The following is a 17,401-nucleotide window of genomic DNA, read 5'->3' as shown; positions in this document are numbered from 1 at the left end:
TTGAAAAGGGTATACTTTCCCCACTTTATGTTTTTATTTGCTTTGTCAAAGATCAGTTGGCTGTAAGCATTTGGGTTTATTTCTGGATTCTCTATTCTGTTCCATTGGTCAATGTGCCTATTTTTATACCAGTACCATGCTGTTTTGGTGACTATGGCCTTATAGTATAGGTTGAAATCAGATAGTGTGATGCCTCCAGATTTGTTCTTTTGGCTTAGTCTTGCTTTGGCTATGCGGGCTCTTTTTTGGTTCCATATGAATTTTAGAATTTTTTTTTTTCTAATTCTGTGAAGAATGGTGGTGGTATTTTTATGGGGATTGCGTTGAATTTGTAGATTGCTTTTGGCAGTATGGTCATTTTCACAATCTTGATTCTACCCATCCATGAGCATGGGATGTGTTTCCTTTTGTTCGTGCCGTCTATGATTTCTTTCAGCAGTGTTTTGTAGTTTTTCTTGCAGTGGTCTTTTGACTACTTGGTTAGTCTATTCCTAAGTTGTTGTTTTGTTTTTGTTTTGTCCTTTTTTTCCTGCAGCTATTGTAAAAGGGGTTGAGTTCTTGATTTGATTCTCCACTTGGTTGCTGTTGGTATATAGAAGAGCTACTGATTTGTGTACATCAATCTTGTATCTGGAAACTTTGCTGAATTCTTTTATCAGTTCTAGGAGCTTTCTGGAGGAGTCTTTAGGGTTTTCACGGTAAACTATCACATTATCAGCAAACAGTGACCATTTGACTTCTTTATGGATTGGGATGTCCTTTATTTCTTTCTCTTGTCTGATTTCTCTGGCTAGGACTTCCAGTACTATGTTGAAGAGGAGTGGTGAGAGTGGGCATCCTTGTCTTGTTCTCAGAGGGACTGCTTTTTGTATGTCTTCTTTGGAAAAATTTTTATTTAGGCCTTTTGCTCATTTGTAATTGGGTTATCTGCTTTTTTTTTTTTTTTTTTTTTTTTTTTTTTTTTTTTTTTTGCCATTGAATTGTATGAGTTTCTTATACATTTTGGATATTAACCCCTTATCTGATCTATGTTTTACAAATATTTTATCCCATTCCATAGGTTGTCATTTTAATTTTGTTAATTGCTTTCTTTGCTGTGCAGAAGCTTGTTAGTTTGATGTAGTCCCACTTGTTTAATTTTGCTTTTGTTGCCTGTGCTTTTTACGTCCTACCCAAAAAATCTTTGCCAAGACCAATGTAAAGAAGCTCTTTCCCTATGTTTTCTTCTAGGAGTTTTACAGTTTCACATCTTTACATTTGTCTTTAATCCATTTCAAATCAATTTTTGTATATGGTATAAGATAAGGGTCCCATTTCATTTATTTGCTTGTGGATATTCAGTTTTCCCAACACCATTTATTGAAGAGACTGTCCTTTGCCCAGTGTGAATTCTTGGCTCCCTTATCAAAGATTAGTTGACCATATATTAATGGGTTTATGTCTGGGCTTTTTGTTTCATTCAATTTGTCTATGAGTCTGTTTTTACAGCAGTCCATACACTTTTAATTACTTAATTTTGTATTATAGCTTGAAATCATAACTGTAATACCTCCATGTTCTTTCTTAAGATTGTTTTGGCTATTGGAGGTCTAGTTCTCCAGTTTCTTGGAAAAGAAAGAATGATAAATTCTTAGTGGAATCCCTTTAATTACCACTTTTAAAGCCTAAATTGTTGTATTCAACAGCTGCACATTGCCCTGTAGTCGTTCTCATTCCATAGTGTGAGTTTAGTCAGTCTTTGATAACACCTGACTTAAGTTGCCCTGCTATTTTTTTTTTTTTTTTTTTTTTTTTTTTTTTTGAGACAAGAGTCCCGCTCTGTTGCCCAGGCTGGCGTGCAATGGCGCCATCTTGGCTCACTTCAAGCTCTGCCTCCTGGGTTACTGCCATTCTCCTGCCTCAGCCTCCCGAGTAGCTGGGACTACAGGCACCAGCCACCACGTCCGGCTAATTTTTTTGTATTTTTAGTAGAGGTGGGGTTTCACCGTGTTAGCCAGGATGGTCTCGACCTGCTGACCTCATGATCTGCCCGCCTCAGCCTCCCAAAGTGCTGGGATTATAGGTGTGAGCCACCGCGCCCGGCCCTGCTGGCATTTTTATAGGCAGACTCCATACTGTAGAGGTGGGACTTAATAGTTATAGTGGTGTACAGAAGTGCATCTGGTAAAGAGCACACCTTACAAAATGCTGTCTGGAAATACAAATTATATAAGCATAGTTGTTGACTGTAAAAGACCTCCAGTTAGGCAAACATACTATTGTAAATTTAAATTACAGTTTGTCTGGTCTTAACTCTTCTATGAACTTTTGAGCGTGTTTTCCAGTCTGATTTGTTTCCTTTAGTCTCTGTAAAAGGGAGAAGTACACATGCTATTATGAGTCTCACTGTTCTGTAATCATTAATTCTTCTTCTTTTCTTTTCTTTTTAACATGGTACTTAGGCACATAAAGTTAGCAGCCTATTGGATGCATACTCAGGCCTCTTAAGTAATGAATCCGTGATCCTGGCTGTGAACTCCAGGTATGATAAGCTATCATGCTCTTTTATTTCCCTAATTGGATGTATTTAAAATGTTATCTCTTTAAAACATGTAATTGTGAAAAATTAAGAAATTACTCCAAATTCCACCATTATAATTTGGCAACTACTATTTCTTTCTCATACTCTTTTCCAGTCTTTCTGTATTGTATAGACAGGCAGATAATCTTTCTAGCTGCTTAGGCAAGCTTCATTTGCCATCAATTTGAAGATGCATCTCAATGTAAGAAATACTAAGATATGAAAAACGTATTATCATTGATTACAGAAATTGTGGTAGTAATATAGTTCAACTGTTTAAAGCTTAGCATGGCTTTGTGGGCTTGGCTGGGAATATAACCACTCTTCGCATTATTATGTTTATGGAGAAATATATTCTGATTTCTAAATAATTGTTTATAGATAATATTTACAAAGAAATTAATTCCTTTATATTTAAAACATTATCATTTTTAAGATAACACTTAAGACTCATCTGTCATATAAAGCCAAAAGCTGAACCTCATTTTTGTTTATCACTAAGAAATGGCTGGGCCAGGCACATGGCTCATGCCTGCTATCCCAGCCCTTTGGGAGGCTGAGGTTGGCGGATCACAAGGTCAGGAGATCGAGACCATCCTAGCTAACATGGCGAAACCCCATCTCTACTGAAAATACAAAAACTTAGCCGGGCAAGGTGGTGGGCACTGGTAGTCCCAGCTACTCGGGAGGCTGAAGCAGGGGAATGGTGTGAACCCGGGAGGCAGAGCTTGCAGTGAACCGAGATGGTGCCACTGCACTCCAGCCTGGGTGACAGAGCAAGACACCGTCTCAAAAAAAAAAAAAAAAAAAAAAGAAAGAAATGGCCACTAAATTTCTATTATATTATTTGTTATCTCATCATTAATAATTACGCCTTTTTCTTGTCAGCTTTGTGGATCCCTTACTGCAGTTTGAATCTCAGCTGAAGATAATAGAGTCATCCTTTGGAATGATAGTTGTCATGCCAAGTCTTGACAAAGTAAAAGAAATGGGGAGCAGTAATGAGGACTTTGAGGACATGGAGGTAAAATTTTTCTTCCTTTAATCGTTATAGGATATTATTACACATCACAGCAATCCTGCAGAATGTGTCTCAGCAGGTGATAATCTTGAGAGTCCTCCACTTCACTCTTTTTAGTTGTAACAGTCAGTGCACTTATCTATACCCCTGGACTCCTTGTGAGTTCTACAACCCATGGGATTTTAGTGGATTCTGTAGGATTTGTAGGAGCAAATCAGTGAAGATATTTTTGGGTAATTGGTTTAGCAAGAATAGGGAGTTTGCTGGCAAATGCTTCAAAGAATGGAATAGGAACATAGAAAGATGAAAGTAGAAAGAATCATATAGTAAGATTAGCAGACATCTGTGGTCTCCATTTCCTCAGCATTGCTATACAGTGAACTCGCTCTATAAGCTAGAGAAGAAATTCGTGGCTTATGGTATAAAGTGAGATCTCAGCATAGCCACTTCTCTCCTTTCTTCAGTTTGTGGAGAGAACCTAGAACACTGAGATGCAAAACTATCAGGCCAATTATTTCCTTTTATAAGAGCTTCTATACAAGTATCAGATAATTTCAGCCTCTTCTGCGATTGATGCTAGGTGACTTTAATGTAGAAACCTTCTCAGCTGTATTCCTATATCCCCAACACAGATTTTTAGGCCGCTCATTTTCCCAAATGTGCCATTCTTTTCCAACTCGACCTCTTCCAAATATTTCTGAGCGGCTACCTGAGAATACTCAGAGATACTTTTACTTTTTACTGGTGAGGACCACTCTGGTAGTTGGAAGAAGAAAAATAACTTTCTGAGTTAAATGAAACTCTTCTTCCAATACTAGCAAGAAAGAAAAAAAATGTGTTGTTATATAGCATTTCAACACCCAAATGCCCCATGTTTATTAATGTTCCATTTATTTTATATGTCAGCTACTCACACATGGAAATTTCCAATACCTACATAGCATACAATTTCCAGTACCTACATAGTGTGTGGAACAATAAATCTTACTGTTTCCATCTATTTACATATAAAATGTATTCAATATTGGATTTTTTTTTTTTTTTTTTTTTTTTTTTTTTTTTTTTTGAGACAGGGTCTTGTGCCGTCACCCAAACTAGAGTGCAGTGGCACTATCTTGGCTCACTGCAGTCTCCACCTTCTGGGCTCAAACAATCCTTCCATCTCAGCCTCTCAAGTAGCTAGGACTATAGACATGCACCACCATACCTGGTTAATTTTTGTTTTGTTTTGTTTTATAGAGATGAGTTCTCACTACGTTGTCCAAGCTGGTCTCAAACTCCTGAACTCTAGCAATCCTCCCACCTTAGCCTCCCAAATTGCTGGGATTATAGGTGTGAGCCACTGTGCCTGGCCTGAATTATATTTAAATATGACGTTTGGGTAACTTGTAGGTGTCAGTTAAAATAAGAACCAAGTCACATCATGCTTGAATCTTCTCCAACCTATTTCAAATCACAAAGGCATAAAAGTCTATTTTTTTACATAGATAGTAGTAAGTGTCAGCACTTAAAATAGCAATTACTGTCTACTTCCATCACAACTACTCAGGTGGATATTCACAAATTATTGCTTTCAATGAACTTAAAGCAACAGTTAGAATAAAATATATTCATGTTATTACATTCTAAAAGACAATGGAAAATTGAAAAGTATATGTACAAGAGTATCCTGAAACAAGCACTAGAAAGATAATCTATAAACAGCTAAGGCAAGAGAAAATTAAAAATTTAAGATGTGAGAATTTTTCTAAATCTTCATCATTAGAATAGGAAATAAAACTTTTTATAAATAGGGGGACAAAACTATTAGCCAGGGCTATGTTCTTTTTCAAAATGAACTCATACCTAATGTAAATGACGAGTTAATGGGTGCAGCACACCAACATGGCACATGTATATGAACCTGCACGTTGTGCACATGTACCGTAGAACTTAAAGTATAATCATAATAATAAAAAATAAAGAAAAAAATGAACTCAAAATCATGCATCCAGTGAAAATAAATCCAACATATTGAATTCTCAAGCAAAATCACATTTAAGCACAAAGAATATTGAGAAAATGCAGCATTCATAAACACAGAAAAGTAAGTTTTTATAAAATTAAATTTACAGCTTTTCCTCCTATAAACAAGGTAGATGCAGGCTGGGTGCCATGGCTCACGCCTGTAATCCCAGCACTTTGGGAGGCCCAGGCGGGTGGATCACGAGGTCAGGAAATCGAGACCATCCTGGCTAACACGGCGAAACCCCGTCTCTACTAGAAAAATACAAAAAATTAGCCGGGCGTGGTGGTGGGCACCTGTAGTCCCAGCTACTCAGGAGGCTGAGGCAGGAGAATGGCGTGAAACTGGGAGGCGGAGTTTGCAGCGAGCGGAGATGGCACCACAGCCCTCCAGCCTAGGCGAGAGAGTGACACTCCATCTCAAAATAGTAATAATAATAATAAAGAAAGAAAGAAAAAAACATGGTAGATGCTTATTATAGAAAATTTAAAGATTATAGAAAGTCACTAAATAAAAAATACTCATTCTATTTCTCAAAGGGAATTACATTTTTATGTTTTCCTTTGTCTTTTTTCTTCGTATATTTTTTAATATCTGAGATAATGCTAGAAGTCTTTAAATATGTGTGGCATTTTACAATTTGATGTTAAGTATTTTCTGTGTCACTGATTTATGTTCAAGGAATTGAAACCCAATTAAAAGTAACTTTTAAGCAAGAAAAAAGCTGTAGACACTAGGTAAAAGTTTATCTAAGACTGGCTGTGCAATGTTTTTGTGTTTCAGAATTTATACCACAGTATTTTAAATATATATGAGAACATTCTTCTGACCTTGGTGTCTAAAGACCTCTACAAACTACAGATCTTAAAGGTAAAGGGGAAATAAGTAGTTTAATTTTCTTGTCATAAATCTAGTATGCTCACTATGCTTCGCTGTCTTCTCATTTGCTATATTTGCGTCTCCTTCAAGTATTTGATGACTGAAAGTTTTTCTTTACCACAAAAGAGGGAAATGTAGTCATTTCCCTTTGTTTGAAATACAGAGGCACACTTTTAGGAATTTAATTTGGGAAGGACAGCATCAACAGGCACTTCAGAAACCGGGTCTCATGTGGTGCTATATGGGTGAACACAATTTGAAGTAGCAGAGAGTAGTATTAGAGAGCAGTGTTAGCCTAAACTACCCTCAAGTTCACATAGCTATGAAACCATGCTGTGTATGTCTGTATGCATGCTGCTTCTTCTTCAACTCAGGTACTAAAGAAAATGCTGAGCATTCTATCTTCATGGATACTACTGTACCTAAAGAAGGCCTAATGACAGTTCAAAACCTATTTTTCACAACTTAATTTTTTAATGTCTAAACCAGAGACAGAATACTGCACTGCATGTCTTATGGTCTTCAATTTTGCATTCCTAACATGTTGGCATCAGAGGCCAACTGTGTAGAAGTACTGGAAAAACAGATCAATTTATCCTACTGGGAGCATCTATGAGCTGTATAAATCATAAATACACACATAAAGTAAAGAAGCAGTATTGGTATTTATGAGGACAAAAAGGAATTTGAAGAAAAATAAAATGTATTAGGCTAATTTGTGCCTAATTTGAGCCAACTGTTTTTTTTAATTATTCATTTAAAAAATGTTGTCCACTAGCTAGCCATATGCAGAAGATTGATATTGGACCCTTTCCTTACACCATATACAAAAATTAACTCAAGATGGATTAAAGACTTAAATGTAAACCCCAAAACTATAAAAATCCTAGAAGACAACCTATGCAATACCATTCTGGACATAGGAACAAGCAAAAATTTCATGAAAAAGGCACCAAAAGTAGTGCAACAAAAGCAAAAATTGACAAATGGGATCTAATTAAACTGAAGAGTTTTGCCCATTGTAAGAAACTATCAAGAGAGTAAACAGACAACCTACAGAATGGGAGAAATTTTTTGCAAACTATGCATCTGACAAAGGTCTAATATCCAGCATCTAAAAGGAACTTAAATTTACAAGAAAAAAAAAAAAAACTCCATTACAAAGTGGGCAAAGGACATGAACAGACACTTTTCAAAAGAAGACATACATGTGGCCAACAAGAATATGAAAAAAAAGCTCAACCTCATTGATCATTAAAGAAATGCAAATCAAAACCACAATGAGATATCAACTAACACCAGTCAGAATGGCTATCCATAAAAAGTCAAAAAACAGCAGATGCTGGCGGGGTTGTGAAGAAAAATAAATGCTTATACACTGTTGATGGGAGTGTAAATTAGTACAACCATTGTACAAAACAGCATGGTGATTCCTCAAAGACCTAAAAATAGAAATACCATTTGACGCAGCAATTCCATTACTGGATATGATATATCCAGAGGAATATAAATTGTTCTGTCATAAAGACATATGCACACATGTTGCAACACTATTCACAATAGCAAAGACATGGAATCAACCTAAATAACCACCAATGGTAGACTGGACAAAGAAACTGTAGTACACATACACCATGGGATACTATGCAGCCATACAAAAGAATGAGATTATGTGATTTGCAGGAATTTGGATGGAGCTGGAAGCCATTATCCTTGACAAACTAACACAGAAACAGAAAACCAAATACTGCATGTTCTCACTTATTAGTGAGAGCTGAGTGATGAGAAAACATGGACACTTATTGGGGAACAACAGATACTGGGGTGTAATAAAAGGTGGAGGTTGGGAATAGGGAGAGAATCAGGAAAAATAATTAGTGGGTACTAGGCTAATACCACAAGTTTATCTATATAAAAACCTGCACATGTACCCCTGAACTTAAAATAAAAGTTAAAAAATGTTGTTATCCTCACGACCCTTCACGGTGATTATGAATCCTCCCCTTCCGTGCCCGTGCATGCTCTTTTATTCACCCCATGACATTATCAATAGTTTCCATTTATTGAGTTAAGCATTGACTCCATGTCAGACACTAAATTGAATATGTGAGTTATATAATCCTTAACATAATCTCATGAGGGGGTTACTGTAATTTCTTCCATTTTGTGATAAAAAAAAATGAAAACAGAGAAAGGAGCAATAATATATATAATGTTAATGTGTGGAGAAGCCCCTCTATCTTGGGAACCTGTTACTTAACCACTTTGTTCTTATACTTACCTTGCCTAAAATCTTCCCTGATTCTCAAAAAGGGCTGAAACCTCACTCCTGAAAAGGCCAAGGCAGAGGCTGACCTCGCTGAGATTTAGAAACTCTTTCACCTTAGGAAATAGACTTCAAACATTTTTCACAATGGGAGCAAGAGCAGGTGAAGAGGTTTGGCCAACCATTGACATAAATATGGTAGACCCTGACAGATTGCCTTAAAGAAAACTATTAATGGCGGTTAGTATATGAGGCATATGCAGTATTCTTCCCTTCTCAAGGGAAGAATTAATCCCTCTGAGGATTAAGAACAGCTAGAAGGTGCAGCTAAGACAGATTTGAATCAAAATTTGCAAGAACTTTCTAACAAACCTGCCTCCAGTAATGTACTCTCTAACCATAAGCCAGAATATTTGAGTGGTGAATTGGCAGAGGAATTCTGGAATGTCTTTTAAATCTGAAATGCAACTTGTCATTTAAAAATAAAAGGGAGAAGACATACTTTGAAAGAAAAAGAGGAGGCAAAGCAGCTGATAATCATATCATAGCCTCGTGCTGAACCATTCATGGTGCTAACAAAGTGACTACTATAGTGGATATTAGTAAATACTTGTTGAATACAATAAAATAAAATAAAACCCAGAAACAGTTTCTATAGTAGATGAAGTAGTATACTAGATGCTTATTGTCTGGGTTTTTGAGATAAATGTAGGTTAAGTGTGAAATAACCAGGAGACTGTAGGAATGCCTGAATTGGTGAAGTTGGAGAATAGAGGAAAGGTTCTTGGAAAATGGAAATTGCATGGTTCAAGGATGACTTTGTGTTTCCAACAGGAAATGCTCGTGTGGATGAGTAAAGATAGCTCATATCTGCAAGAGAGAATCTTGGTGATCATCAACAAGGTGTTAAGATTTACAGTCAGGAAAGTCAGAAAATATGTAAGTCACAGAGTAGAACAATGCCACCTGATTCTGAAGACTGCATTTCTACAGTGCTGCTTTCCGTGTCTTGGGTCCTAACAGTACTTGACAGGTCCTTGGTATTATTGTACTGGTAGGTTGGTTGGGATGTCAGAAAAGGAGTCAATATCCTACATGACTTTTTGTCAATCAGAACAGTTTCTCAAACAATTGATTAAGACGCATCATGCTTTATGCAAAGAACATGAAGGTGTTAAAACCAGATTCTTGCTGACTCTGAAATTTCCTCTGTAGACCACAATTTGTAATTTTTAAAATTCTTCCAACCTTACCTGTCTTCTTATGTATTACTTCCTAAAATAATTTGAAAGCTGTTATTTATTTATTTATTTTAAATTTATACAAGTAATCCTCAAGTTCTTTCATTGTGAAACATGCTAGAGGTAGAGCATAAGTCTCCCTTTACTATCCTCTCCACACCAACCCTGTCCTTAGCCATGTCAGCATGATGTGTGTCCTACCAAACCACTTTCAATGTGCATACCCACATATAAAACACACACTGAAATACATAGCTTTATTACTTATTGTTTCTTTACTAAAGTTATATTTACATATGGTTCTACAATTTGCTTTTTTCACTGAAACAATACATCCTACAGATATTTTCATGTCAACATATGTAGATTCATTTTATTATTTTAAATACAGTTTATAGCCCATAGTTTTAACATATTATGATCCATTTAGCTATTTTTCAGTTGATGGACATTAAAGTATCATTTAATTTTTTCTGCTTCAAACAATACAAAATGGGCATCTTTGTGCAAGTACATGAGTGTGTACCTGGAAAGGCTTAGAAAAGTGATGGTCAGATAAAGAAATATGATAGGTTAAAGTTTAGTAACACAAAATTGTCCACCAATTTGCATTCTTATAAATATTAAACTGCCCATTTCCCCACACCTTCACAAATACTGGGATATAATCAGACTTTAATTTTTGCATTTCAGATGGAGAACAAATAGGTATGTCATAATCACCAATATTTACTGAGTTTGTCTATACTTTGAATGCCATCATGGCCTGCCTTCTAAAAAACGTCATACTACCTATGAATATTTCTCTTTTGTGGATACTGTATATTCAGCCTCTGTTTCCCAACCTATCCTTTACAGCGATTTTTAAACATACTCTGCTAATTACTTATCTGATTGCTGGAATCACTTCAGGAGGAGATAAAAGTAAAGAGGGTGAGAAACATGCATTCGTGATGTTATCTTTATCCATTTTCTACTGCTTGTACAGGCAGTCCCCAGATTTATTGAGATGAAGAATCTAGACGAGCTTTGTAAAACATTTGAATTTTTACTATTTTGTTTAAACTCAGCTTTGGAACATAATACAATTTACTTAGACGGGGGATACAGTCCAGAATGTTCTTTGTATCATGCTGATTCCCTATTTCAGTGTCCAAAAAATGAGAGTGAGTGGCTTATTTCAATCTTCTGATTCTCTGACCTGGGAAGGCAGCCTTTCTCTAATTTCTAAAATAGCTTGAGTTATACATTTGGTGTCCAGAAGGTTCACCACTGAAAATTTTGCAAGTGAAGCTTGACAGTAAGTGTATCTCACCACTCAAGACTGTTTTCTGCGCAGTTCCTAAAATGTGTTATATACTCAGCAAGTATTTGGTGACAATTGTTTGACTAGAGCCTAGTCACATGTTTCTCTCTGCATTTGATATATTCTAGTGAATTCCACTCAAGTAGCAGATAGACATTTTGGAGTTTCATCTTCTATCACCTCTTTCCATTACTGTAGTAGAGTTCATTCTCCTTTGCATACATCCCATCCTTCAACTGCAAAGGAATAAATATGTAAATTCACATGTGAAGCAGAAAGTTCTCATAAATTGTTAGTTGAGAGTTCCTAGCTATAACTCAGATTTGTTTGAGAAAACCGATGGAGTTCTGCAATGTTCACTAAGTGCCACCAGGTGGAAGTACTTCCGCATTTTCCTGGACATTGAAACTAGAGCTAGAATCAACCAGCTCATCACAATCAGGGAAGCATAAAACTTCACTAAGTTCTCTTTCTCTTTAAAATAATGTCTTGTAAAGATGATTAAGCCAGTGAAATTAATTGGGGAGGCAAATATACAAAACAAAAAAATCAAAACACATTGTTGATAAATTAAAATCTGAGATTCCCACAGCCCTAGTCTGTGCATAGTCTGTATCTGACACATTGTAGATCATCAATGAATATTTGTTCTACCCTTCTCTAAGTGCATCCACCTCATTTGTTGTCTGGTACTGTTCCTACATTGGATAGACTATTTTCTTCATAATAACCCTAGCCTAGGTCCTCCAGAGTGTCAGAGATTCTTGTCCTATTGAACAATTCTATCATTTTTATCTTGTCATAAACATTTTTAAAGTGATGATTTGTCTCACATGACCCATGTGCCCATCAGGATAGAGAAACTCCTATACTCAAAGCACATGTTCCTTCAATTAAATGATTCAACTTTCAACAGGCAAAGAAATGTGAGTTAAGCATGTCAGCTTATAGCACGGAGATGTTTTTGTTTGTTTTTTTTTTTTAATTTATTTATTATTATTAAACTTCAAGTTGTAGGGTACATGTGCACAACGTGCAGGTTTGCTACATATGTATACTTGTGCCATGTTGGTGTGCTGCACCCATCAACTCGTCATTTACATCAGGTATAACTCCCAATGCAATCCCTCCCCCCTCCCCCCTCCCCATGATAGGCCCCGGTGTGTGATGTTCCCCTTCCCGAGTCCAAGTGATCTCATTGTTCAGTTCCCACCTACGAGTGAGAACATGCGGTGTTTGGTTTTCTGTTCTTGTGATAGTTTGCTAAGAATGATGGTTTCCAGCTGCATCCATGTCCCTACAAAGGACACAAACTCATCCTTTTTTATGGCTGCATAGTATTCCATGGTGTATATGTGCCACATTTTCTTAATCCACTCTGTCACTGATGGACATTTGGGTTGATTCCAAGTCTTTGCTATTGTGAATAGTGCTGCAATAAACATACGTGTGCATGTGTCCTTATAGCAGCATAATTTATAATCCTTTGGGTATATACCCAGTAATGGGATGGCTGGGTCATATGGTACATCTAGTTCTAGATCCTTGAGGAATCGCCATACTGTTTTCCATAATGGTTGAACTAGTTTACACTCCCACCAACAGTGTAAAAGTGTTCCTATTTCTCCACATCCTCTCCAGCACCTGTTGTTTCCTGACTTTTTAATGATCGCCATTCTAACTGGTGTGAGATGGTATCTCATTGTGGTTTTGATTTGCATTTCTCTGATGGCCAGTGATGATGAGCATTTTTTCATGTGTCTGTTGGCTGTATGAATGTCTTCTTTTGAGAAATGTCTGTTCATATCCTTTGCCCACTTTTGGATGGGGTTGTTTGTTTTTTTCTTGTAAATTTGTTTGAGTTCTTTGTAGGTTCTGGATATTAGCCCTTTGTCAGATGAGTAGATTGCAAAAATTTTCTCCCATTCTGTAGGTTGCCTGTTCACTCTGATGGTAGTTTCTTTTGCTGTGCAGAAGCTCTTTAGTTTGATGAGATCCCATTTGTCAATTTTGGCTTTTGCTGCCGTTGCTTTTGGTGTTTTAGACATGAAGTCTTTGCCCATGCCTATGTCCTGAATGGTACTACCTAGGTTTTCCTCTAGGATTTTTATGGTATTAGGTCTAACATTTAAGTCTCTAATCCATCTTGAATTAATTTTCGTATAAGGAGTAAGGAAAGGATCCAGTTTCAGCTTTCTACTTATGGCTAGCCAGTTTTCCCAGCACCATTTATTAAATAGGGACTCCTTTCCCCATTTCTTGTTTCTCTCAGGTTTGTCAAAGATCAGATGGCTGTAGATGTGTGGTATTATTTCTGAGGACTCTGTTCTGTTCCATTGGTCTATATCTCTGTTTTGGTACCAGTACCATGCTGTTTTGGTTACTGTAGCCTTGTAGTATAGTTTGAAGTCAGGTAGCGTGATGCCTCCAGCTTTGTTCTTTTGACTTAGGATTGTCTTGGAGATGCGGGCTCTTTTTTGGTTCCATATGAACTTTAAAGCAGTTTTTTCCAATTCTGTGAAGAAGCTCATTGGTAGCTTGATGGGGATGGCATTGAATCTATAAATGACCTTGGGCAGTATGGCCATTTTCACGATATTGATTCTTCCTATCCATGAGCATGGTATGTTCTTCCATTTGTTTGTGTCCTCTTTTATTTCACTGAGCAGTGGTTTGTAGTTCTCCTTGAAGAGGTCCTTTGCATCCCTTGTAAGTTGGATTCCTAGGTATTTTATTCTCTTTGAAGCAATTGTGAATGGAAGTTCATTCCTGATTTGGCTCTCTGTTTGACTGTCACTGGTGTATAAGAATGCTTGTGATTTTTGCACATTAATTTTGTATCCTGAGACTTTGCTGAAGTTGCTGATCAGCTTAAGGAGATTTTGGGCTGAGACAATGGGGTTTTCTAAATATACAATCATGTCGTCTGCAAACAGGGACAATTTGACTTCTTCTTTTCCTAACTGAATCCCCTTGATTTCTTTCTCTTGCCTGATTGCCCTAGCCAGAACTTCCAACACTATGTTGAATAGGAGTGGTGAGAGAGGGCATCCCTGTCTTGTGCCAGTTTTCAAAGGGAATTTTTCCAGTTTTTGCCCATTCAGTATGATATTGGCTGTGGGTTTGTCATAAATAGCTCTTATGATTTTGAGGTACGTTCCATCAATACCGAATTTATTGAGCGTTTTTAGCATGAAGGGCTGTTGAATTTTGTCAAAAGCCTTTTCTGCATCTATTGAGATAATGATGTGGTTCTTGTCTTTGGTTCTGTTTATATGCTGGATTATGTTTATTGATTTGTGAATGTTGAACCAGCCTTGCATCCCAGGGATGAAGCCCGCTTGATCATGGTGGATAAGCTTTTTGATGTGCTGCTGAATCCGGTTTGCCAGTATTTTATTGAGGATTTTTGCATCGATGTTCATCAGGGATATTGGTCTAAAATTCTCTTTTTTTTGTTGTGTCTCTGCCAGGCTTTGGTATCAGGATGATGTTGGCCTCATAAAATGAGTTAGGGAGGATTCCCTCTTTTTCTATTGATTGGAATAGTTTTAGAAGGAATGGTACCAGCTCCTCCTTGTACCTCTGGTAGAATTCAGCTGTGAATCCATCTGGTCCTGGACTTTTTTTGGTTGGTAGGCTATTAATTATTGCCTCAATTTCAGAGCCTACTATTGGTCTATTCAGGGATTCAACTTCTTCCTGGTTTAGTCTTGGAAGAGTGTAAGTGTCCAGGAAATTATCCATTTCTTCTAGATTTTCCAGTTTATTTGCGTAGAGGTGTTTATAGTATTCTCTGATGGTAGTTTGTATTTCTGTGGGGTCGGTGGTGATATCCCCTTTATCATTTTTAATTGCGTCGATTTGATTCTTCTCTCTTTTCTTCTTTATTAGTCTTGCTAGTGGTCTGTCAATTTTGTTGATCTTTTCAAAAAACCAACTCCTGGATTCATTGATTTTTTGGAGGGTTTTTTGTGTCTCTATCTCCTTCAGTTCTGCTCTGATCTTAGTTATTTCTTGCCTTCTGCTAGCTTTCGAATGTGTTTGCTCTTGCTTCTCTAGTTCTTTTAATTGCGATGTTAGAGTGTCAATTTTAGATCTTTCCTGCTTTCTCTTGTGGGCATTTAGTGCTATAAATTTCCCTCTACACACTGCTTTAAATGTGTCCCAGAGATTCTGGTATGTTGTATCTTTGTTCTCATTGGTTTCAAAGAACATCTTTATTTCTGCCTTCATTTCGTTATGTACCCAGTAGTCATTCAGGAGCAGGTTGTTCAGTTTCCATGTAGTTGAGCGGTTTTGATTGAGTTTCTTAGTCCTGAGTTCTAATTTGATTGCACTGTGGTCTGAGAGACAGTTTGTTATAATTTCTGTTCTTGTACATTTGCTGAGGAGTGCTTTACTTCCGATTACGTGGTCAATTTTGGAGTAAGTACGATGTGGTGCTGAGAAGAATGTATATTCTGTTGATTTGGGGTGGAGAGTTCTATAGATGTCTATTAGGTCTGCTTGCTGCAGAGATGAGTTCAATTCCTGGATATCCTTGTTAACTTTCTGTCTCGTTGATCTGTCTAATGTTGACAGTGGAGTGTTGAAGTCTCCCATTATTATTGTATGGGAGTCTAAGTCTCTTTGTAAGTCTTTAAGGACTTGCTTTATGAATCTGGGTGCTCCTGTATTGGGTGCATATATATTTAGGATAGTTAGCTCTTCCTGTTGAATTGATCCCTTTACCATTATGTAATGGCCTTCTGTGTCTCTTTTGATCTTTGATGGTTTAAAGTCTGTTTTATCAGAGACTAGTATTGCAACCCCCGCTTTTTTGTGTTCTCCATTTGCTTGGTAAATCTTCCTCCATCCCTTTATTTTGAGCCTATGTATGTCTCTGCATGTGAGATGGGTCTCCTGAATACAGCAGACTGATGGGTCTTGACTCTTTATCCAGTTTGCCAGTCTGTGTCTTTTAATTGGAGCATTTAGTCCATTTACATTTAAGGTTAAGATTGTTATGTGTGAACTTGATCCTGCCATTATGATATTAACTGGTTATTTTGCTCGTTAGTTGATGCAGTTTCTTCCTAGCCTTGATGGTCTTTACATTTTGGCATGTTTTTGCAATGGCTGGTACCGGTTGTTCCTTTCCATGTTTAGTGCTTCCTTCAGGGTCTCTTGTAAGGCAGGCCTAGTGGTGACAAAATCTCTAAGCATTTGCTTATCTGTAAAGGATTTTATTTCTCCTTCACTTATGAAACTTAGTTTGGCTGGATATAAAATTCTGGGTTTAAAATTCTTTTCTTTAAGAATGTTGAATATTGGCCCCCACTCTCTTCTGGCTTGAAGAGTTTCTGCCGAGAGATCTGCTGTTAGTCTGATGGGCTTCCCTTTGTGGGTAACCCGACCTTTCTCTCTGGCTGCCCTTAAGATTTTTTCCTTCATTTCAACTTTGGTGAATCTGGCAATTATGTGTCTTGGAGTTGCTCTTCTCGAGGAGTATCTTTGTGGCGTTCTCTGTATTTCCTGGATTTGAATGTTGGCCTGCCCTACTAGGTTGGGGAAGTTCTCCTGGATGATATCCTGAAGAGTGTTTTCCAACTTGGTTCCATTTTCCCCCTCACTTTCAGGCACCCCAATCAGACGTAGATTTGGTCTTTTTACATAATCCCATACTTCTTGCAGGCTTTGTTCATTTCTTTTTCTTCTTTTTTCTTTTGGTTTCTCTTCTCGCTTCATTTCATTCATTTGATCCTCCATAGCTGACATTCTTTCTTCCAGTTGATCAAGACGGTTACTGAAGCTTGTGCATTTGTCACGTATTTCTCGTGCCATGGTTTTCGTCTCTTTCATTTCGTTTGTGAGCTTCTCTGCATTAATTACTCTAGCCATCAATTCTTCCACTTTTTTTTCAAGATTTTTAGTTTCTTTGCGCTGGGTACGTAATTCCTCCTTTAGCTCTGAGAAATTTGATGGACTGAAGCCTTCTTCTCTCATCTCGTCGAAGTCATTCTCCGTCCAGCTTTGATCCGTTGCTGGCGATGAGCTGCGCTCCTTCGCCGGGGGAGATGCGCTCTTATTTTTTGAATTTCCAGCTTTTCTGCCCTGCTTTTTCCCCATCTTTGTGGTTTT

At 37.3% G+C, this 17,401-nt stretch overlaps 1 protein-coding gene across 1 annotated transcript in view; it reads left to right on the top strand.

Moving 5' to 3' along the window:
* Nucleotides 1-17,401, top strand: part of MROH9 (maestro heat like repeat family member 9) — a 127,933-nt gene that overhangs the window by 10,353 nt on the left and 100,179 nt on the right. Inside the window, exons 3-6 of the mRNA XM_037986217.2 lie at nucleotides 2,442-2,521; nucleotides 3,449-3,584; nucleotides 6,370-6,456; nucleotides 9,566-9,670. Coding sequence (XP_037842145.1) covers nucleotides 2,442-2,521; nucleotides 3,449-3,584; nucleotides 6,370-6,456; nucleotides 9,566-9,670 — 408 coding nt within the window. The remainder of the gene's footprint in view (nucleotides 1-2,441; nucleotides 2,522-3,448; nucleotides 3,585-6,369; nucleotides 6,457-9,565; nucleotides 9,671-17,401) is intronic.

The sequence above is a fragment of the Chlorocebus sabaeus genome, chromosome 25 (assembly GCF_047675955.1).
Source record: "Chlorocebus sabaeus isolate Y175 chromosome 25, mChlSab1.0.hap1, whole genome shotgun sequence".
Lineage (NCBI taxonomy): Eukaryota > Metazoa > Chordata > Mammalia > Primates > Cercopithecidae > Chlorocebus > Chlorocebus sabaeus.
The sequence above is the reverse complement of the archived record's forward strand: the minus strand, read 5'-3'. Positions and strand labels throughout refer to the sequence as shown.